This window comes from Scophthalmus maximus, chromosome 17 (genome assembly GCF_022379125.1).
Source record: "Scophthalmus maximus strain ysfricsl-2021 chromosome 17, ASM2237912v1, whole genome shotgun sequence".
Taxonomy (NCBI): domain Eukaryota; kingdom Metazoa; phylum Chordata; class Actinopteri; order Pleuronectiformes; family Scophthalmidae; genus Scophthalmus; species Scophthalmus maximus.
The window spans coordinates 5,120,001-5,141,378 of NC_061531.1; the positions used below are offsets into that span (position 1 = coordinate 5,120,001).

Consider the following 21,378-nt stretch of genomic DNA (forward strand, 5'->3'; position numbering starts at 1 on the left):
AAGTGGGCGGCAGGTGGGAGTTTGCATGTTCTCCCCGTGTATGCGTGGGTTCTCTCCGGGTTCTCCGTCTTCCTCCCACAGTCCAAAGACATGCAGAATGGGGTTAGGTTCATTGGAGACTCTAAATTGACCGTATGTGTGAATGTGAGAGTGAATGGTTGTCTGCCTCTGTATGTGGCCCTGTGATTGGCTGGCGACCTGTCCAGGGTGAACCCCGCCTCTCGCCCAATGTCAGCTGGGTTGGTGCTCCTTCACTTGGCCTTGGAAGTTCCCCCACTGAACATCCTGCTGGATTTCTTCCTCCATCTCAGCCGCCTCATTCAGCTCGGGCACGTTTTCCGTCGACCGGGGCCGGGATTAAAGTCGCGACACTTGACGTTCTCTTACCGGCCTTTTTTCGGTTGTCTTTGTCAAGAGCAGACTCGTTCAAGCGCCTGAGACTAGTCCAGGTTGCTCTTTTGCTCTACTTTCTCCCTCTCCTTTTTTCTCTCCTCTATCATTGCAGCATTAATAGACGCGTGCAGAGCGACTTTCTCCTCCTCTGCCGCTTGGCATTTCTTCGCTTCGCTCTCAGCCACTACCTGAGAAAGTCTTACCTTCTCTCTTAGAAGTGCGGTGGCAGCTCGCTCCTTCATTGTGGCTGCCGATGTGTCCCAATTTGGACAGGTACCTGGAACTTCTGGAGCCTTTGTTTTTATTACGCCTCCAACATGCAGCGTCTTGGCTTCCCTTTCTCTGTCGACTTTCTAACAGGCTCTCTGTGGCTGTTTGTACTGGCGGATCTCTTCATTCCTTTCCGCACACAGTTCAGCAGGCTCCTGAGTCTAGAAAGAACGGGAAAAGAGAGAGGGGAAGAACTGAAAATCTAAACAGTTCTATTGGTTAAACGATATATACTGTGGTCTAGATTAAACATCCTATATTGGTAGGGGCGGATAAAACATAACTGGGAGGTACAAGTTTACCTAAATATGTCAAAACCGAGTCCCTGATGGAAAGGAATACGTTTCTGCAGCCTCTGAGTATTTTATCTTTTCTAACTGTAGGAATTGCAACCAGTCACTCCGCCACATAAAGACTCTATAGGTGGTTTTGGAGATTTCCAATGTAGTACTATTCCTCTACGATCAAGCAGTGTCCTAAACGCAATTATGTTTGTGTCTTTTCTTCATTTTAGTATTTCTTTATATCTGTGACACCAAATTATGGCTGCTGTAGAGCAGGACCATACCAAAACATATGGGCTGGCAGGGGTATAACACCTGTCCAAGTCAATGCGCTGATGGAAGTGACGGATGTGAAAATACTGAAATAAGCTGATTTTGGATATTAATGATGCTGTCAGACAGTGGTGAACAAAATGATTAAGGTTAATAAAAATGGATGTTAAATGGTAAATTACACAGTTTACATGCATTGTGGGTCAGTCCTAACCAGGTGAACAGATGGGACTGTAACTTTAAGAGCCTCATATCTATAAACCGAAGTGATCTTAGTTCCTGATACTGTGGTCGGAACAGTTTTGGTGACAAAGCAGCTGTGTCACAGACACGGTGAATGTGACAGTTTGGTTCCACAGGCATCAGGGTTATGGTTAGGGTCCAGAGTTCCACTGACCATGAGACCGGAGCCATATTTGTGACGGGGAGAGACGGTATGGATGCATGGGGGCCGCCGTCTCTGCAGCCACCGCTCCACATTGCACAGGAAGAACCGGGAGGCAAAGCTGCTCGGTGAGGAAATATTTTACTACCTGCTCACAGATATGGGACACGGAGCGTTTGTGTGTTTTTATCTAAACGATATGGAAAAAGAGCAGCGGTCTGCATTTTGCATATTTTGGCTTCACTTCATGTTAATTTCACTTCCTATTCCCCTGCAGGAGTGTGAGGGAATAGGAAGAACTAGTCAGGCTTTGGTAAATGCCATGCTGCATGCGCGTGTGTGTGTGTGTGTGTGTGTCCCTCACCTTCTGTGTCTATGTGCATGCATCCTTTTGTGCAATGTGCATGTGTAGTACGCAACAGATAGAGACAGGGAGCCGGCGAGGGCCATCTGCCGCACAGTGAGGGCTCGGAGGGTCAGTGACCCTGCGCTGCTGAATGTCGGAGTCAGATAAACTTGTGGCCAAGTGTGGCTCTCACTGACGGGAAGTGGACGGACGTAAGACACAGCAGTGACTCTGTAGTCTGTAGCCAGCAGCAGAACAGGGCCGTGGGTCTGGGATCAGCCGGTGCCGCCTGTGTCTCTGAGGCCACGATTCCGCTCGTTGTCCTGCTTTTTAGCGCAAAATTCAGGTTTTATGGCGGCTTGTCAACATGTAGTTCGGCTGCCAGTCGACTCTGCTTTTTTTAAATTTGTGAATTGAAGGAAGGTTTAATTCAGCTAATAATACACCATGTTATTTACCCTTGACCTTTCTACAGCTCATTTACATGCCAGGTCCCCTACAGCGGCTCTATCTAGTGCATCATATTAGGAATGTTTTGCCCTTTGACCTCTTCTCTTAATTTTTTAATTCACAGCTTCATCCGACTGTGTTTTCTCTTGTGAGCGACCTGTAGGTAAATAATAACTCTGCAAAGGTACGCAGACACGCACTATATTGCACTTACACACACACACACACACACACACACACACGTACTAATATGCTGTACGTGGTCTGATCATCTTTTTAACATGAGCCACCATCCATCACGACGGCCTGTCGCTCAGCATTGGAAACCCAGTTAGCAGGAAGCCGAGTGGCTGTGAGCTCTCTCACTTACAAAACCACCCGAGTGTGTGTGTGTGTGTGTGTGTGTGTGTGTGTGTGTGTCTGTGTACAAAGTGCATGACGCCTCAGTCTCTATCTGGCCAAGAGCAGAACAGGAAGCAGCGGGGTGGGGCTCGCTCTTTGCTGTTCTCTCTTCCTCTCCTCCACCTCGTTCACTCGCTCCGGATTTTGACCGGCTTTTGATTCCTGGCGGGAAGGACATCCTGGATTTTTGAGGAGGCAGGAACAGCACTCGGTGTTGGCTGCTTGGCACTGCTGTCGGTGCTGAGTGTGTGTGTGTTTGTGTGTGTGTGTGACAGGGGACAGAAGGGAAGGAGGGGGCCCCGGGACTGAGGCCAGAGGGAGGCCAAACATGGCCAGTGAGGACGCACTGGAGGACCTGCCAGGGGATCAAGCAGTTGATTCCCCAGTACCCACTGAGCAGAGTGACACAGAGTCTTTGGTAGGCAACTGTCGCCAGAAACAGGCCTCAACATGGCCGCGCTTTTTTTCTTCCACATCCATTACTGCGGCCCTTTCTGTGTTCTGTCAGCTTCCTCGTTCACTTCCTGTTTGAAAAAACGTCTCCTATCTGACGGCGAATCACTTGTGACTGTCCATTCCTGTGTGCTGTTGGGATTTGGGCCCCGCTGTGTGAGCTGTCTTCTACCTCGATGCAGAGGGTCTTTGTTGTAAAACACCAGGGATCAAGTTGTATTGTGTCGAACGGGAGTGCGTCACGGCACAAACTCTCCCTTCCTGTCGCGCATGGTGCGCTGATGCCTCTGCTTTCTCCTCTGCCTTGATTGGCCGTGGTCAGAGAACCACTCAGGCCTGCCCCATCAAGGATGATGTGTACGTACAGCATGTGTGTGTGTGTGTGTGCTTGTCGACTGTGTCATTAACTGTGAGCAACTTCAAAAAGACGACAGATGTCATGATGAGTTTCTTCCACATCAAACTACTTGAGAAAACAATTCTTCTCTCATGTGTTACTCCTCTTCATGACCTGGTTCCTAGTAACAGTTTGAGAAACACACTCAATTCCATTGCTTCAGAGTTGTGCAGTGACGTAACATTGCATTAAAGCAAAGCAGTTAAAATCCTGCAAGCGCTCGGCCTGTTCCATGCGGCGCGGGTCGGCTGCTCGGGACGTGCCCGCCCGGCTGCTGCACCGTATTGTGTTGCCGGTGGATTATGGCTTTAATGAGAGCTAGAGCTGCAGCCCCAGCCTGCATGTCGCTGGACGGACACAGAGACCTAAGATGCTGTAATCAGATCTGCTAAGCTGGATGGCTGGCTGCGCGGTGCAGTGAAAGGCCGGCAGCACCCCGTCATTATACTCTGTCAGAGGGTGTGTGTGTGTGTGTGTGTGTGTGTGTGTGTGTGTGTGTGTGTGTGTGTGTGTGTGTGTGTGTGTGTGTGTGTGTGTGTGTGTGTGTGTGTGTGTGTGTGTGTGTGTGTGTGTGTGTGTGTGTGTGTGTGTGTGTGTGTGTGTGTGTCTGATTAGATCTCATGTCACAACATTAAATGACAGACATTTAACGTTGGCTCTCAAGCCCTTTTCAACAAGGTTGAGAAAAGCATGTGGTTCCTGTGTGAACAAGGTGTCAGAGAGGTGTTGACTTCAGAGACCTGTGCTGCTGCTGCTGCGGCTGCTGGTGTTCACATTATTTTTGTCCCTCGCCTGGTGTTCACTCCCCTGTGCAATGACGATATAATGTGTGGGTCAGCAGTGACATCATTTGTCAATGTGAATATTAGATCGAATTATCTGAAATTCTTGTATTATTTTGAGACATTAAACCATACATTTTTTGCATTTCCCCTTTATTATATCTACATAAACACAGAAAGGGGGTAGGACATGCAGCAAAAAGTCCCTCAGGCAGGAATTGGGTCGTGGACATTGCGGTCACTGGATGTAGACTGTAACCCTTTGGCCGTGCGTCTCACACCGTATTCTCCTCCCCTTCCACTTTCTGCCTGTTGCCGTTTTCAAGATCCTCCTCCCTCCCCTTGGGAAACAAAACACTGACACAGCGCTGTGGCAGAATTGAAACTGAAATCTCCACCACACACATTTTCGTTATCTTTCTAATCAGAATAAAACCGGTTTTAGGACCACTGGGTGGATTTTAGTTTTTTTGGCTGGGGGTTGCCAAGAGATGAACTTCCATGGTGCACTATACTGACTGGAGCATGTCATAGGTCTTTATGCAGCTTCGCGCAGCAAATGATGTGACCCGCAGTCGAACCATGAACCACAACATTAAACAGGGCTGAGCATGTAACCCTGGAAAACGCTAATAAAAGGGTCGTTAACTTGGATATACTGTCTTTTTTTTCTTTATGAATGGAAACAATTCCGAGCTACATTTGTGGTTTACTTTAAACGTCAGGCACTGACCTCTTATAGCAGAAATCAAAACAATTTATGGATAAGTGTAGATGTGGAATCTGGGTGTTTTGAGAGCAAAATTACGTGTGTGTGTGTGTGTGTGTGTGTGTGTGTGTGTGTGTGTGAGTGTGTGTGTGTGTGTGTGTGTGTGTGTGTGTGTGTGTGTGTGTGTGTGTGTGTGTGTGTGTGTGTGTGTGTGTGTGTGTGTGTGTGTGTGTGTGTGTGTGTGTGTGTGTGTGTGTGTGTGTGTGTGTGTCTCTTTGTGACCGATCCAAAGGCAGACAAGACCCTGATTGATTTTCGTCTGTATTAATGTTGTTCTAATCTGCTGCAATCTGATTAGTGTTGATCGGCAGGACAGCTGATGCGAGCACTCAGCCCTATGCGCACTTGGGCACTGCCTCGAGGTCTCAGCTCAGCAGGTTCCACATGTCGTGGGTTCACTCGCAGAGCTGCCGTTTCCCACCTCCTTTTCATCCTACGCGGCTTCACTCTGTCGGAAGTGTGCAGGGTCGACCGTCACCGGCTTTGTCCGTCGTCACCTCAGCTCGCCGGCTCTCAGCTGGAGATGTCGCCCTTTGAATCAGTTTCTCTTTCAACTCAAATTGAATAATCCGCCTCATACGCAGTGGGCTAAATACAGCTTAACTATCCAATTTTCATATTTGTAATATTTCTGCAATATTTTCCCTTGACTCCTTCTCTCCCACCCCCTCCTCCTCCTGCCTCAACCATCTCACCCGTTTTCCTTTACTCCTTCTTCAGTGTGACCCCGGTGGGCTCTCGGTGCTCCAGCAGCTCGGCCTGGACCAAAACTCGGACTTCTCCGACTCCAGCGTGCAGCAGCGGCTGGACGAGCACCGCGAGAGGATCCGCCGGGAGATCCGCAAGGAGCTGAAGATCAAGGAGGGTGCGGAGAATCTGCGCAGGGCCACCACCGACAAGAGGAATGCCCAGCAGGTGGACTCGCAGCTCCGCAGCTCCAAGCGCCAGCTGCAGTCCCTGCACGACCAGCTGCAGGAGCTGGACGCGCACATTGTGGTCAAGGGCCCTGACGACAACAAAGGTAGCATATCCATTAGCGTTGGACGTGTACGAATTTCCTTTACCTCGTTGTGTGAAATTAAAATTGTACAGCCAAATATTATACCATTGGCTTTGCATGTTTTATCTCATCACGCTTTGAGAGGTGTTCTCAAACAAGTGATTTTCATACCGTACCGTCATAAATAAGGAAATAAGTTTCAAAAACCTCTTGAATATGAATATTCTCAGTATGTCATTGGCCTGTAGCTCCATGTGCTGTCCCGATGGACAACAACAATGACGTGTTAAAAAACGGCAAAAACAGTTGCCTGTTCTCTGACCAACCTATGACTTCTCTTGCCCAGATACCCCTCAGTCTCCAGGCTCGGTCAGCCGGACGTCAGCCCATCAGCACCGCATCGCCGCTTTGGAGCGTCAGCTGAACATTGAGCTGAAGGTCAAACAGGGCGCGGAAAACATGATTCCGATCTACGTGAATGGAGGCACCAAGGTACTGAACCGTCAGCTGTCACCCGTATTTACTGCATTGACCTCATTATCCATTTCAGATTCTGTAATCTTGATATTTGCTGAGTTAGTCTTTCCCTAAACGCTTCCTCTTTTTTTTGGACATGCGTGCTCAGGACAAGAAGCTTCTCCAAATGGCTCAGCAGATGCTGCAGGACAGCAAGACGAAGATCGACATCATCCGCATGCAGGTCCGGAAGGCCATGCAGGCCACGGAGCAGTCGGAGGACAATCAAAGTACATACTACTCTTTTGTGTTTTCATGCTCTTCCTCTCAATTCTCTTTTCATCCTACCTGCCGCTCTTTCAGCTTCTAAACACTGCATATTTCATGACACAGGTGGTGATGGATCAATTTTTGCTTCAGAACTTAACAGTGTACGGTCTTCCTGTTACACACACACACACACGCGCGCGCACACTGTCCATTACAGACGCTCCCAGGTTAGAGCCTTATTGATGTTCCTGCATCCCCTTGATGTTGCCCAACAACTAAAAGCCATGCCTCATTTAATAGAGGTTAGAGAGGAGGCAGGTCAGATGCGGGGAGCCAGGAAGGGAGTGAGACTGAAAAGGAGCCAGAGATGAAGGCGAGAATAAGCAGGGAGCAGCAGTGATCCTGGAAAGGACAACAAGCGAACTGATTTAGACATGTGCCTCAAATGCGAGTCCGTTTTACTCTCCTCAGCCTTGTGCTTTGAAGCTGCACGACTACTTGTTGGTTCATTATTTTGTTTTCTTGAACCGCAACTTTTCTGTTTTTGTTCACCCTCACTGCCCTCGTTAGCATCGTTTTCGGCTGCAGCAGTCGCTCCGTTTTCAGTGAAATGGCTCTTAAATCCCCTATACACCACCTGCTGCGCACCAAACGTCCCGTCATCAACGACCTGGTGAACGCAGTGGAGCGCTTGGCTGTTAAAGAGCCGGATGTTTCCCTCAGGCTCCGGTGGAGACCAAAAACGGAGCTAAAAGAAAAAATTTAACGTAGGGCTTACATCAGTCTTCAGGTGCGACATGACTTCCAATAGATGCCAATGTTGGTTCCCACCTGCTGGATGTGTTAATAGACATCACTCTCCACATTTCCACTTTAAAGAGTAAAGATAAAACACTTCAACTTCAAGATGGAAGTTTCAGTGTAGCACTAGTATCTTTGTATTCTTCTCTGGACAAAAACACTGCTGTGGTGACAGAAATGAAAGTCATGAACACCTAAACGGCGAGTTCATATTCTTAAAAATCTATATCCTGTCTGCATGTTGCTGCTGTCTGTGTGAGATGTACTGACACTGACGCTGCGTACCAGGTAAGCCGGACCTTTTTGGGGTGGAGCTGCGTGTGGAGGAGCTGTGGCATCACTACCGCGTGGAGCACGCCATGGCCGAGGGAGCCAAGAACATGCTGCGGCTGCTGGGTGCTGGAAAGGTCCAAGACAAGAAGGCCATGGCAGAGGTCAGAGGGCGGAGAGGAGATGGTGACATGGGTTTAAAATATAATGAGTTCAGTCATCTGTTAGCTGTGATATAAAATGGTACACGCAAAGTACAAATTACTGCAAGCCTGGCTAGACACAGCGTGCTTATTAGTGAGCTGTGCAGATGTAGATACTGTAGGTCGATTTCCTCTGGACAGAACCATGTTTCCCTCTGTTTCCAGTCTTTATGCTAAGCTAAACAACTGCTGGCTGTATCTTTATATTCATTGTACAGACATGAGAGAGGTATCAGTCTTCTCATCAAACTCTTGGCGTGAAAGCAAATAAGCCTATTTCCCAGATAATCACCGAGAATGATAAATTTCAGTATCAATGTTTCAAAAATTAATCAATATAGCAACAATCTTCATGATTCAAATACTGAAATAATCCTTGGTAACGTCCCTTCACTTTAACAGTCTACAGATGAACATTTTAGCACAACTCACATTTCTCATTTTTCTCTAAATCATAAAATGTTACATAGTTTTTGTGGCATATGTGCACATTTGAATTGTGAGCGTCCTTTGTCCTTTTTGTTGTTGCTGCTGCTGCTGCAACAACCTAATATTCCCAAGATCAGAGCATTTATGTGGAACAAAACAACAACTCTGTCCACTGTCTTCTTCCCTCTGTGCCCTGCAGGCTCACAGTGGCCTGAGCGAGTCGTCCCAGCGCCTCGACCTGCTCAGGTGCTCTCTGGAGCAGAGGCTGCTGGAGCTCCCCGAGGATCACCCCAAGGCCTGCCTCATCAAGGAGGAGCTGGCGCTGGCATCGTCCGCGGCTTTCAGCTCGCGTCACAGCACCCCCTACGTCCATAACCAGTACAGCACCCTGATCAAGCCATCGCCTCTCACAGGTCGATAGAGGAGCCACACACAGACGCCTCCACTTTGACTGTCGTCCGTGTATCTGTAACTGAGGAGGTATTAAATGTTTGACTCGTATTCTCCTTCCAGGTACTCTTCAGGTGCACCTGTTGGGCTGCGTCGGGCTGCTGGAGATCGTCCCGGGACGGAGCAGAGGGACCCCGGTGGCTCTCCCCTCTCACTCTCTGGGAGATGGACGCTCCTCCTTCAAACTGAGTGGCCTCTACAGCCGCAGCACCAGCAGCATGAGCCTCAAAATCCCCGGCAAGACTGACGAGCTCTCCTGTAAGTGTGCCGGTTCTTATTTTTGAACAAATAGTCTTCAAATATTCGATCCCACTTTAACAATTGTGTGTGTGTGTGTGTGTGTGTGTGTGTGTGTGTGTGTGTGTGTGTGTGTGTGTGTGTGTGTGTGTGTGTGTGTGTGTGTGTGTGTGTGTGTGTGTGTGTGTGTGTGTGTGTGTGTGTGTGTGTGTGTGTGTGTGTGTGTGTGTGTGTGTGTGTGTGTGTTGCAGCGGAGGTGAGCGCTGTGCTGAAGCTGGAGAACACAGTGGTGGGTCAGACAGTTTGGAAAACGGTTGGAGAGCAGGCCTGGGATCAGACCTTCACTGTCGAGCTGGAGAGGGTAAGATACAGCGTCATGGAATGTGACAGCTCTATCTTAATGACAATAATCAGCCCTTGATATAGGGTTTTTTTCTGTAACCAGAAGAGGTTGTTTTTTCTAGCTTAGATCATATTCCTACATTTTTAACCTTGAAACAAAACTACAGACTTACATTTTTTAAATCTAAAAGACTAATGCTGCACGAGGGAACAAATCTTCACGTTCCATTCCTGTTGTGTGTTTTGTGCCATCAGTCCAGAGAGATGGAGATAGCAGTGTACTGGAGAGATTACCGCTCCCTGTGTGCTCTGAAGTACCTGAAGCTGGAAGATTTCCTGGACAACCAAAAACACCGAGTCCAGCTGGAGCTGGAGCCACAGGGGCTGCTGCTGGCCGAGGTACAGGACACACACACACACACACCGTAAACACAAGGGATGTCCAATTATGTTGTTTGGTACTAATAAGACATAATACAGCTCCTTTTAGTCTGTGTTTTGCATGCACACAAACATCCACACATGCTGCAAAGACCCAATCTTTTTTTTTTCTCAAAATTTCAGGTGACTTTCTTCAACCCAGTAATAGAGAGAGGCCGACGACTCCAGAGGCAGAAGAAGGTCTTCTCTAAACAGCACGGTGTGTTCAAGTCTACACACACAGCCACTGAATTGAAATATATTATATTGCCTTGTGCCACAAAGGAATGACAACTTCAAAACCGACATTGTGATTGTAGGGAAATTAAAGTATCATTCACCAATATGCTCCACATTCCTCATTTTTACGTAGCTGGGCAACAGACTGATCTGATTCTCCCTCTTAAATTGTGTTTAATTCTTGTAATATGACATTATATGATTTATTTTTTTTCGTGACAGAACAACTTGATTCTCGAAATCTGTGATTTCTTCTTTCTCTTTAAGTGGCCCTGATATTCCATTATAATGGTAATATAATAGATAATATCCTTCGCAGAATGAACGCACTGTCAAAAGATTTTAGTGTAATATTCATCAATTATTCCAAACAAAAGGGTTTGATTGAGATGTTTTGTTATTTCCAGTGTGAGGGAGCCTCTGATAAACAGCGTGTTTTACACACTCTCGACGCCTGCCATTTATAAAAAGCCAAGGCGGTTGAGAAGCGCTGCTGCAAATAAAGTGTTAATGGCTCCTGGTACTTTCTGGACCTGGGATTATAAACATTCAGTGGAAATGCAGCAGCTCAGCTCAGTGTCACGTCATTAAAGCTGCCGCAGTACTCGGAGCGCTGAAGTTTGCACGAATGGATTCGTGTTCACTTCTTTTCTTTTATTCTTCCAAAAAAGACGGAAATGAGACGATGAGTGGCAGCAGCCCCTGTTTTACAGTTTGACCTTTTTATTTATCCTGTCACGTTCCACTGTGTGTGTGTGTTCCAGGCAAAGCTTTCCTGCGCGCTCGTCAGATGAACGTGGACATTGCCACCTGGGTCCGTCTGCTGAGGAACGCCATCCCCAGTGGGAGCAACACACCTGCCTACACACCCAGTTTCACAAACAACACGCTCACACAGAGCACAGGGTACGTGGCAGGTGTATGCGCCCGCGAAAAAAAACAAAATAAAAATTAAATTTGAAGAACACTTATAAATTCAGGCACCACAGTAATAATGCAGGAGAGTTGGTCATTCATATGTGTGTGATAATGCAAATGTTGCCCTGGACCTTTTGGGGATTTTTGTCCTGTCAATCCCCCTGGTAAAATGTCTGAGTGATGTTCCTATGTTAGAATACAGCAGAAAAATATGAATTTTCTGGAAATGTTCCTGCTTTTGTGATCAAATCTGACGTCTAAAAGTCTAAAAGACGCTTCATTCCCCATTCCCCCCCCCCCACAGTTTACCTCCACTGCATCGACTTGTTTTCATTTGAGCAAAGGTCTTGAATTTGTACCTCTGCAACAACCCAAAGTTTTTGGTTTTTACATTGCAGAGAGATCTCAGTGGAGAAGCTGAATCTGTGCAGCGACTCTCCTCCCAAGCCCGAGATCAGGAGAGATTCGGTGGATGCGCCCGCTGCCCCGGTGAGTGTGGCGGGAACAGAGGGGGGGGGGGGTTGAGCAGACAGAGGGTTTTCAGACGGGGAGAGATGGGAATAATGACACTATCATGTTACTACCTTAGAAGTACCTGCTCACTTCCTACCTGCAGCCATTTGGCTTGGAAACAGTGCTCTAGTCACAGGCCGCTGCACCCTGAGCTGCAGTGAAATCTTAGACGGGCATGACATGGGCAGGACAGGATGAGGGTGAATAATTAGAGAGACAGCGAACTGAAAACTCGGGGAGACAGCTTTAATGGGACATAATTGGATGGGGTGGAGCTTTAATTCCATCAAGGTCAATTCCTTGTTCGCTTCCCGATGTGAAGTAGAGAGCAATACTTTGGACAAGAGTGGTAGCATGAGAGAAGTATTTTAGAGGGAGAGAGGAAAGAGGCGAGTGAACTGAAACAGATAAAAAATAGATACAGCTTCCAAAATTATTTCAGAAAAAAAAAAATCTTCATCTTTTTTAGGGACAATATATATGTTGGGTCAAGCCACAGTTAACTGCACCGACCCTGAGTTGTTCATGAAAGTAACATGTAAATATCCCGACCATCCTAAATGCCAACACGCCATTTTGATCATACTTTTGCACGCAATGTATTTTCACTTCCTCCACACGACTTCTTTCCTTCGCATTAGTCCTGACAATTTGTTCCTTGCACGTTCATACTCTCTGAAATCATATCTCACGTCACACTGACCTTTTCTCGTTTTAAACAATGTTATCTTTGTGTGTTTGTTTTTTTGTTTTGACTTTACTTACACATTGTAAGTTTGGAAGAATAACTGGGCAGTACTAAGTGTATAAAGAAGCTTGATTTAAGACGGGGGCGGGGAAACTCTTTCCTATCATGAGGGTCATAATTAATGAACATATATCACAGTAACCACTCTAATATAATGATGATGATGCCAAAAACGATGGTGATTATGATGCTACTCGTAGCCCTGAGCAGAGGGAGGCAGTTGCTTTGCAGCTCAATGACTTCCTGTTGTAGTCAGGTAAAGGTCTCTGAATCCATGTCAAACGACTCAACAAATATGTATATTGGTGAATATCGGAGACTTTCAGACAAAACCTCATCTCGTCACATATTTCATCTCTTTTACATTACATTATGTACATGGTGTAACCTTGTGCAACAAGCTTTAGCAATGCAATGCTTAATTATTGTCCCGCCGATGAAGCGAATTTGCATTTTCCGAGAGCAGAGAGGCAGAGGGACTAAGAATGAGACTGGCACGGAGCGAGTCGGAGGGGGAGGAGTGCCCGTGGCAGATGGCGTGTTCGACTGGGCTGACGTATTATGGGATTAATTACTCTGATGTTTTTTAGAGAACTAATTAGAAGCGAGGAAATGAATGAAGACGACAGGAAGAGGGGAGGAGCGAGTCAGTCAGCCAGCCAGCAGGGGATCTGGCCACCGGGCACGATGAGCTTCAATAACCGCTTGTCTGCTTTTACAGAAGGATCGATGCAGATGTTTCCCGATCGCTGTGTCCTCATTTCGCCTGCGTTCTCCTGTTAGTCGGTTGTTTTTGTTTCGCCCCATATTTAACCGACGTTCCCATCTCCCCCTCCTTCCTTCTGCTTCTTCTTCGTCATCTGTGTGGCGTCTCACAGGAACAGACGCCCGCCGTCGAGACCCCGTCCCCACCGGGTGTCCCCGTTCCCAAGAAGCCGGCCAGATCGCTGTCCCACAACTCTTTACGCAGGTGCAGAAGCACACAAGGACTCTCTCTCTCTCTCTCTCTCTCTCTCTCTGTGTCTCTCTCTCTCTCTGTGTCTCTCTCTCTCTCAAACATAAAAAACACACCTGAGCGTTTCTTTTCGCAACATGGCCACCACAGCTTGACATTTGGAACACACCCCCCCACGCACAATATGGCCCTGTGTCGTAACCTCTTTTTATAATCACCTGGTAGTGAAGCCAAGTCTTTATTAATGTGTATTGTAGCATATGTCCAGAAATAGTTGCCTTTGCTGGATGCTGAAAAAGAATAAACACTCACAATAAGAACATTATTAGCCCTGTTCAAGGCAAAACATTCCTTTTTTTGCTTTGGACGTTTTTGGCATACAGGATGTGTTGTTCTGGCATCGTACTGTACGTTATGTTGCATGCATACACTGCCTGTAATCTGCCTCTAATCTTCCTCGCAGACCCAGCAGAGGCCCTCTCTGCCTGCAGGACTTCAAGCTGATGGCAGTGCTCGGCAGGGGCCACTTTGGAAAGGTACTCGCGCTCTCGTTTTCCCAACAAGATGAACAAAACCCTGGGCGCTGCTAATTTGAAGGGCATGTCTGCCCTTTATTATTACTGCCAAGTAATAAAAGTATATTTCATGTAATGAGTTTTACTCTCTTAGATCTTCTCTTTGAACTGGGTTCACACGTTTTCCCTGAACAGTCCCGTTTCCTTTTTGACACCAGACCAGAGAGAAATGTGTTTTTATGATTAAAAGTAGACAGAAAGACCAAAACCAGCAGTGAATTGACCTTACTAACAAGTAGGATCTCAAAGCTCGATATATCATATTCCTCCGCTCTACGTAGCTTTTGTTAATCTTTATTTATTTTTAGCATTTAAAGCACATTGATGAGCCTCCCTGTCGTATTTTCCTCCTCAAAAAACTTGACAATATTCCCACTCAACTAAAACTGTAAAAATTCCCAATAAATGCCTTATTTATTCCTATATGAGTAACAGATGTTAAGGCAAATGCTGAGCCTTTTCTAAAAAAAAATAAAAAATGAAATTTTATATTTGTGTCTTGCTTCTAAAGAAAAGGAATTAATGGACTTGTGGCTTAGAACCACTGGCAGGGAAGGGAAGCAGAAAATGATTTAGATAACGATAATTATTTATCAGACATTTCCATTTGCATTATATCATTGCAGACCATAAAGTGATTCACGAAGCTTTTACTCCGCAGGTGTTGCTGTCCGAGTACAAACGGACATGCTGCCTCTATGCCATCAAAGCCCTGAAGAAGGGAGACATTGTGGCGCGCGACGAAGTGGAGAGGTAACTGCATTTGTCCTCGACACTCGAGTGACCACGACCCAAAGTCTCTGCCGCGCAACAGGAGTTCATTCACCTCACGACCTTGTACTGTACAGTAACCCCCCCTCCTGTCTGTCTGTCTGTCTCCAGTCTGATGTGTGAGAAGCGGATCTTTGAGGCCGTCAACGGCTCCCACCATCCCTTCCTGGTCAACCTGTTTGCATGTTTCCAGACACCAGAACATGTTTGTTTTGTCATGGAGTACTCGGCGGGAGGCGACCTCATGATGCACATACATGCTGACGTCTTTTCTGAGCCGCGTGCTGTGTGAGTTCTGCTCTGTGTGTGTGGAAGATAATACACATAGTGTGTGTGTGTGTGTGTGTGTGTGTGTGTGTGTGTGTCGAAGATAATACACATAGTGTGTGTGTGTGTGTGTGTGTGTGTGTGCGTGTGTGCGCGCTTTCTTGGAAAGCTCCATGCTCTCTGTGTCCGTGTCCACCGTTTCTTGAGCCCATTGATCTATTAGGTGTGAACATGTAATAGCGTGGACAGTATGTTCAGTTCCCCATCTCTCTGTTCGCCGCGTGCCCGACAGGTTCTACTCGGCTTGTGTGGTGTTGGGTCTGCAGTTCCTCCACGACCATAAGATTGTGTATCGGTGAGTAGTTGGATCGCGTCCAGCAAAACACTCTCTCTTCTCAAAACTCAATATTTGGCGTGAAGCCCGTTCCTTTTCTTCGTCAGGGATCTTAAATTGGACAACTTGCTGCTCGACACCGAGGGTTTTGTGAAGATAGCCGACTTCGGGCTCTGTAAAGAGGGTGAGTGTCCATTATTTATTCAGCACATTGGCACTCGACAGCGCCAGGTGAGGAAAAGTTCCATACATTAAGGAAAACTTAACCCTCTCGCTTTGCATAATTCATTTCTCAGAGCACTGACATGTCTGTTGTCACTCCCTCGGTCAACATTCCTCTGTCTTCACACTTTTTAAATCCATTCCACCCTTTCACCCCTTCTTTCTCTCACTGAGGCATGGGGTTTGGGGACAGGACCAGCACCTTCTGTGGGACCCCTGAGTTTCTGGCCCCAGAAGTGCTGACAGACACATCGTACACCAGGGCAGTGGACTGGTGGGGGCTCGGGGTGCTCGTCTACGAGATGTTGGTTGGAGAGGTGAGAGTACAGAGAGCATGACAGTTATTTATCCCCAAGAATGTAATAAATATGATTATTTCAATCAAAAATGCTAAGTTGCATCTTTACCTGCATTTTCCGTTGTGAGTCTGCTGTAAATAAATGAGATCATTGCCGAGATGTTTGGCACGCTTCGATTTTTGAACATCACCCCGACTTATTAAAAACAATCGGAGCTCCCACCATGAAACCCGAGTTAATAGTGAAAGGATATGTGGTATTTTAAATTGCTTGATATCGTTCACGTGCAAATATTGTTCACGTTCATATCAGTTGTCCAATTGACTGCAAACAATTTCAAGCTGATTTCCTAGTGAGACTAAAACTACGATCACTAGTTTTTCACCTTACACATTCATTTTGAGATTATCAACACGCGGTGTGTTCAAGAGAACTTTGCGAACTGGAGCCCGTGAGGCAGCAGGCGGCCTTTCTCCCGTCAGGAACACGCGCTCCTCTTGTCCACGGTTGAGGCGTCAGGTGATGCCATCCACCCTGAGATCTCTGCCAGCCAAGCAGTGGGTGTGTGCGCCTCCACCCGAGTGTCAGACGGGGGAGGGGTAAATATTGGAAAGAGTTGAAGTATTTGACATGCATTATTGAAGTCCGCGTCCACTCAGGAATGTGACGCAAGAAGCCCTTTTATTTTTCCACACTAGGCTGTTGAAATGGGACATTTTCTCTGTGCTCACCTTGAAGTCTGAGTTCAAAACGTGGTCGGATGAGATCATTTTGTGACGCCACGACCTGTCTGAGAAGCCAGTCCTGGTTCAGTGTGCAGCGCACAGCGTGTGACGTGACAAAACCGTATCAGACACACATTATTATCCAAAGTGGAGTATTTTTGTGTCTAGAAAAATATCCGATTTTTAAATGGAGGCAGTTTGGACAGATTGGAGTTATGATAATGTCTCTTTCTTTCAGTCTCCGTTCCCAGGTGATGATGAGGAGGAGGTTTTCGACAGCATTGTGAATGATGAGGTGCGCTACCCTCGCTTCCTCTCCACCGAGGCCATCGGCATCATGAGACGGGTGAGACTCGGCTGTCTGCTCCCGGCTCACTTGTGCTCACTATTTTATTCTTCTGCTTTGGCTTGGCATGTTGGAAATACGAAAAGTTGAAGTTTGAGTTCTGACGTCAGATGTGTTCTTCTCTGCTACGTTCGTTGCTGTGTCTCGGCTGCTAGTTGCTGAGGAGGAATCCTGAGAGACGCCTGGGCTCTGGGGAAAAGGATGCGGAGGACGTGAAAAAACAGCCTTTTTTCAGGGTGAGCGTTTGAAATTTTTCAAAGCTTTTCTCATCGTTCCTGCCGGACAAGGAGACGATCGTAAAGGGACAAAGAATGCTTGTTTAAAACGTTCAAAAATCAAGTATCATCATAAGAATGTGAAGAATGTGTGGCAGAGATGTCGGCTGGTGTCAGCAAACTAACTTTCTGAACGTCCACAGAGGTATAGCCAATCCGACAATTACACAGGGGAAGGGGAGGGCTTGTGTCTCATGATAGGGGTGGACACCCCCTGTCCGCTGGTTGGTTTTTTGGTTGGTTTGTTTGTTTGTCAGCAGGACTACGCAAAAACTACTGAACGGCTTTCCACGAAACTTGGTGGAAGGGTGGGATATTAACCCAGAAAGAACCCATAAAACTCTGCCACAGATTAAAAGAAAATTCCAACTTTCTTCAACATTGTGAGACGTGGTGTTTTTTTTGACATTTTCACTGATTCCCCAGGGAATAATAATCAATAGATCTTAATGAAAGAAATCAGGCATATTTAGGGGACTGATATCTGTGAGTGTGTACAATGTGGAGCGGCTTGATAGTATTTAAGGCAGCGGACCCTCGGCAGTGTCATTCGCTCTACTTGGTTCGGAGTAATTCAACAGTTGGCCAATTCTTACATGTTGCCTCCTTAAAGTTAACACTAAATTTAACATGTCATTCAGGGTATGGACTGGGAGGCACTTCTCCAGAGGAAAGTCCCGCCGCCGTTCGTCCCGTCCATCGGGGGAAAAGAGGACGTCAGCAATTTCGACGCCGAGTTCACGGCCGAGCCCCCCGCCCTCACGCCGCCTCGCGAGCGCCGCACACTCTCTCGCACGGAACAGGACTACTTCAAGGACTTCGATTACATCTCCGACCTCTGTTAGGCGCGGGGGTCAGGGGGGTCATAGGGTTATTTAGCTGCCCACTGCCAGCCACGGACTCTTACAAGGAGACTGAGAAGCAAAGGCGGACTCTGTCCTGCAAAGGCAAAGTCGAACTCGATGGCGATGAGAGGCGAGGGTCACTCTTTGCTACGTCCTCTTTCTCTCTCTCTCTCTCTCTCTCTGTGTGTGTGTCTGCGTTTGCAACGGGATGAAGGACTGGCCGGGCCGAGCGTGTGTGCGCAGGGATCAGTGGAGTCTGATCGTGTGTGGCGCACATACGCGGTGTCACGGATCTGACGACCTCCAGATTATCTGGAGTGGCTTTTAGAGGAGGAAGTCGTGACAGAGAATAATCCAGATTATGTAACAAATGGAAGATGAGTTGAGATGGATGCTGTTGTTTGTCCTGCCTGGCAACACAGTGGGGCATTAAAGAAAGAGTCGGTGCCGAAATGCTTCAAGCGCCCTCGAAAATCACTGAGCGAGAGAGTGAACGTGATTATTCTGACGGAGAGCGGTTCGTCGCTCCTCTCCCTGCACTTTCCCGTGATCTCTCGTCCCTTTGTCTCTGCTGTGTGTCGCCGGTAATTGTCTGTTTTCGTTGTGTTCGATGTCCCTGAATGGATCCACGTTCCGCCGCAATCATGCATCACCAGTACATGGACACACGGGGGAGCCAGAGCAAAGAGAGAAGCCTCTGAGCTGACTGGGAGTTGAGCCAGAGTAACTCGGAGAGAGTGACGGGAGTCGGCTGCCGTTTGTGTCTGGACCTCACATACAACACGTTTCTCATTTTGTCTTCTCTCTTTTCTGTCTTTTAGTACAACACTGATTTTTAACCACAGTCACTAATTCAATGACGCAAAGATTTAACTGATTTTGTGATTTTTCTTTTTACGTCTGTTTCCTCCTTTGTCATTTGCTGGTGAAATGTGTTGGAACTGTGACTCGATAAAGATGTGATCCCAACACAGAAGCGGTGATCATTTATTGCCATTGGTTGTTTTTCCATTGTTTTGGTTTTTTTTGTCAACAAATCTTCATTAGCAAAGTGAGAGTGGCGGTTAACAAAGCCTTCGCGTTGATTGCGTACACACACGTCCCGAGTACGACGTCGCAGTGCACTCTTCGTTGTCTTGTGAGTGTTTATCTGACGACATTTCCGATATTCCTGCAACCAGCAAAAGTGTTTAGCAGATAAAATTGTTGTTTCCTTTGTGGCCAGATTTTCAGTGTATAATTCCTGTTTGAGAAAAATGTTTACAACAATGATTTTAGTGACGCGTGTTTACAGCAGATTTTTCGTGACCGAAAGTTAAGCACCTGCAAACGTCTTTAGATCCTAGTTTTCATATTCTGATTCGCACAATATAGATACAGATTGCACAGATGTTTCCAAAGTTTCTCTGCATGCATTAAATGACTGAGTGTTTCGGGCACAGAGCACCAGGCAACATGTCCTCGACTTTGTCTCAGGGTCAGCGAGTTCGGTCCAAAGCTGCGGCAGCTGACCGACATTTCATTTCTCTGAACTCCCCAATGTTCACATGGACTCTGCAGACAAACAGGTTACATTTACACTGAAGTGCATGCGAACGAAGACTCATGCAGAGCCAGGCCGGGTCCCAGCTGTTATTATTAATGATGTCCTGTACCGGTCATCGCTAAAAGGATTATTGGAATTGTAAGTGGTGCATGAACCTGGACACAGAGAAATAACCAGAACATGCAAAAAAGCGAACATACACACTCGAACAAAAAAGTTTTGGAAAGCATGAAGTCTTAATTATACATCATTTTTGAGTGGTCTTTTTTTCTTTTTTTTTTATAAAAACCCTATTTGCTCGGCAGACATTACCGGCAGACATTACCGAGAACGCCCTTTAAAACACACCGTCAGTTATTGCTGTAATTTTGTGTTTTTCCATTATCAAAATGTTCCACATCACCCTTGTGTCTGCACCAACACAAGCTCCCTGCCCAAAATAGTTTTCTCCAAATCTGTGTGCAAAAGCGGTGGGTGGTTGAACTTATGATCTATGATGAAGCAGCAGCAGCCGCCGAGACATCCTGACTCTTAGTTCATAGCATCAAGGTCAAAGTCCCTACAATCCCCGTCATCCAGGCTTTTCTGTTAAGTCTTTAGTGTGCATATCCACATTCGCCTGAGGATATCACTTGGAAATCATCAGGGTCTCTTTGTCACCTTCTCGAAAGCTTCCGCCTGAATCACATCAACCTTCAGGAGTTAAAGCGGGTCGTCCTCCGATTTCCCTGGTGCCTCCAAGTGTCCTTGGGCTAGAGTGAGCCCCACAAATTGCCCCTGGCGGTCGTGTTGTCGGTATATGAATGTCAGATTGACAATGCACTGTGTATGGAAGCGCTGCATGAATGGGTGTACGAATGGGTGAATGTGACTTTGTGTTAAATAGGACTGGAAAGGTGTGATATAAATACAGTCCATCACCCATTTACCTTTAGATCTGTGCAAACTTTCACCATTCAACTGTTTAAAGTGGCTATAATCAACATTTTTTACCCTTATAGTGTATCAAAGATATGTTAAAAAAACAACATGGAGAAGTGCGTTTCTATGGAACATGATAAACCTGGGTTTCGTATCACTGTATATATGATCATAACAGTATCCAGGTTTGTGATGCAGATGTGTCTTGATTTCTCATCATCACAGCCACTATGAGATGGTTCAGGCACCTGGGTAAGGTGTTCACATGCCACACTGTACTGGTTTCTAGTATTCCATGTATTTAAATTCATGTCTCCAAACTGGGATAAGGTTTTATCCAGGTTTCTGGATAAGATGTTTGCAAATCCCAAAACATGAACAGGACACTGATCATAGCCAGAATATCAGTGCACATGTAACCACAATCAATGAAAAAATGTGCGGAGAAATATATCTGCTTTACCTCTCGAACTTCCCAAGATTTACTGGGAAATATGTTCAGCTCATTGCTCTCATAGTGTTGTTTTCAGCTGAAACTGGCAGCGTTAAAGCTCTGAAAGCCACTCCACACAACTGCACACAACTCTACAGAACTGCACTTCCTGTTCGGCACCAAGGAGCTGTAATTGTAATAGTGGTGAATTTTTATCTGAGGAGTTAGAGACCAAAAAGAAAGTTAACGGAGTGAATATAGGACCCTAAATGTTCAACATAAATGATAAATGTTGCTCCATAGCTGCTGAATGTGCACACACAGACAACTGATTGCTAACGAGTAGCCTTGACGTATGAACAT

General features: G+C 46.5%; 1 protein-coding gene across 3 annotated transcripts in view; it reads left to right on the forward strand.

Moving 5' to 3' along the window:
- Nucleotides 1–19,084, forward strand: part of LOC118288426 (serine/threonine-protein kinase N1) — a 30,141-nt gene extending 11,057 nt beyond the window's left edge. The window contains exons 1-22 of one of the 3 annotated variants that reach the window (XM_035614506.2): nt 1,533–1,733; nt 5,925–6,225; nt 6,551–6,696; nt 6,830–6,950; nt 8,020–8,165; nt 8,833–9,046; nt 9,147–9,341; nt 9,572–9,681; nt 9,918–10,061; nt 10,227–10,302; nt 11,087–11,228; nt 11,639–11,729; nt 13,380–13,471; nt 13,920–13,992; nt 14,693–14,784; nt 14,914–15,090; nt 15,362–15,424; nt 15,511–15,587; nt 15,800–15,942; nt 16,888–16,995; nt 17,151–17,231; nt 17,912–19,084. In XM_035614506.2, the coding sequence (XP_035470399.1) occupies nt 1,665–1,733; nt 5,925–6,225; nt 6,551–6,696; nt 6,830–6,950; nt 8,020–8,165; nt 8,833–9,046; nt 9,147–9,341; nt 9,572–9,681; nt 9,918–10,061; nt 10,227–10,302; nt 11,087–11,228; nt 11,639–11,729; nt 13,380–13,471; nt 13,920–13,992; nt 14,693–14,784; nt 14,914–15,090; nt 15,362–15,424; nt 15,511–15,587; nt 15,800–15,942; nt 16,888–16,995; nt 17,151–17,231; nt 17,912–18,115 (2,865 nt within the window). In that variant the 5' untranslated portion in view covers nt 1,533–1,664 and the 3' untranslated portion in view covers nt 18,116–19,084. Of the gene's footprint in view, nt 1–1,532; nt 1,734–2,856; nt 3,222–5,924; nt 6,226–6,550; nt 6,697–6,829; nt 6,951–8,019; nt 8,166–8,832; nt 9,047–9,146; nt 9,342–9,571; nt 9,682–9,917; nt 10,062–10,226; nt 10,303–11,086; nt 11,229–11,638; nt 11,730–13,379; nt 13,472–13,919; nt 13,993–14,692; nt 14,785–14,913; nt 15,091–15,361; nt 15,425–15,510; nt 15,588–15,799; nt 15,943–16,887; nt 16,996–17,150; nt 17,232–17,911 lie in introns of those variants that run through there. The other 2 variants (XM_035614505.2, XM_035614508.2) reach the window with 2 other exon arrangements.
- Nucleotides 19,085–21,378: the final 2,294 nt, after the last annotated feature.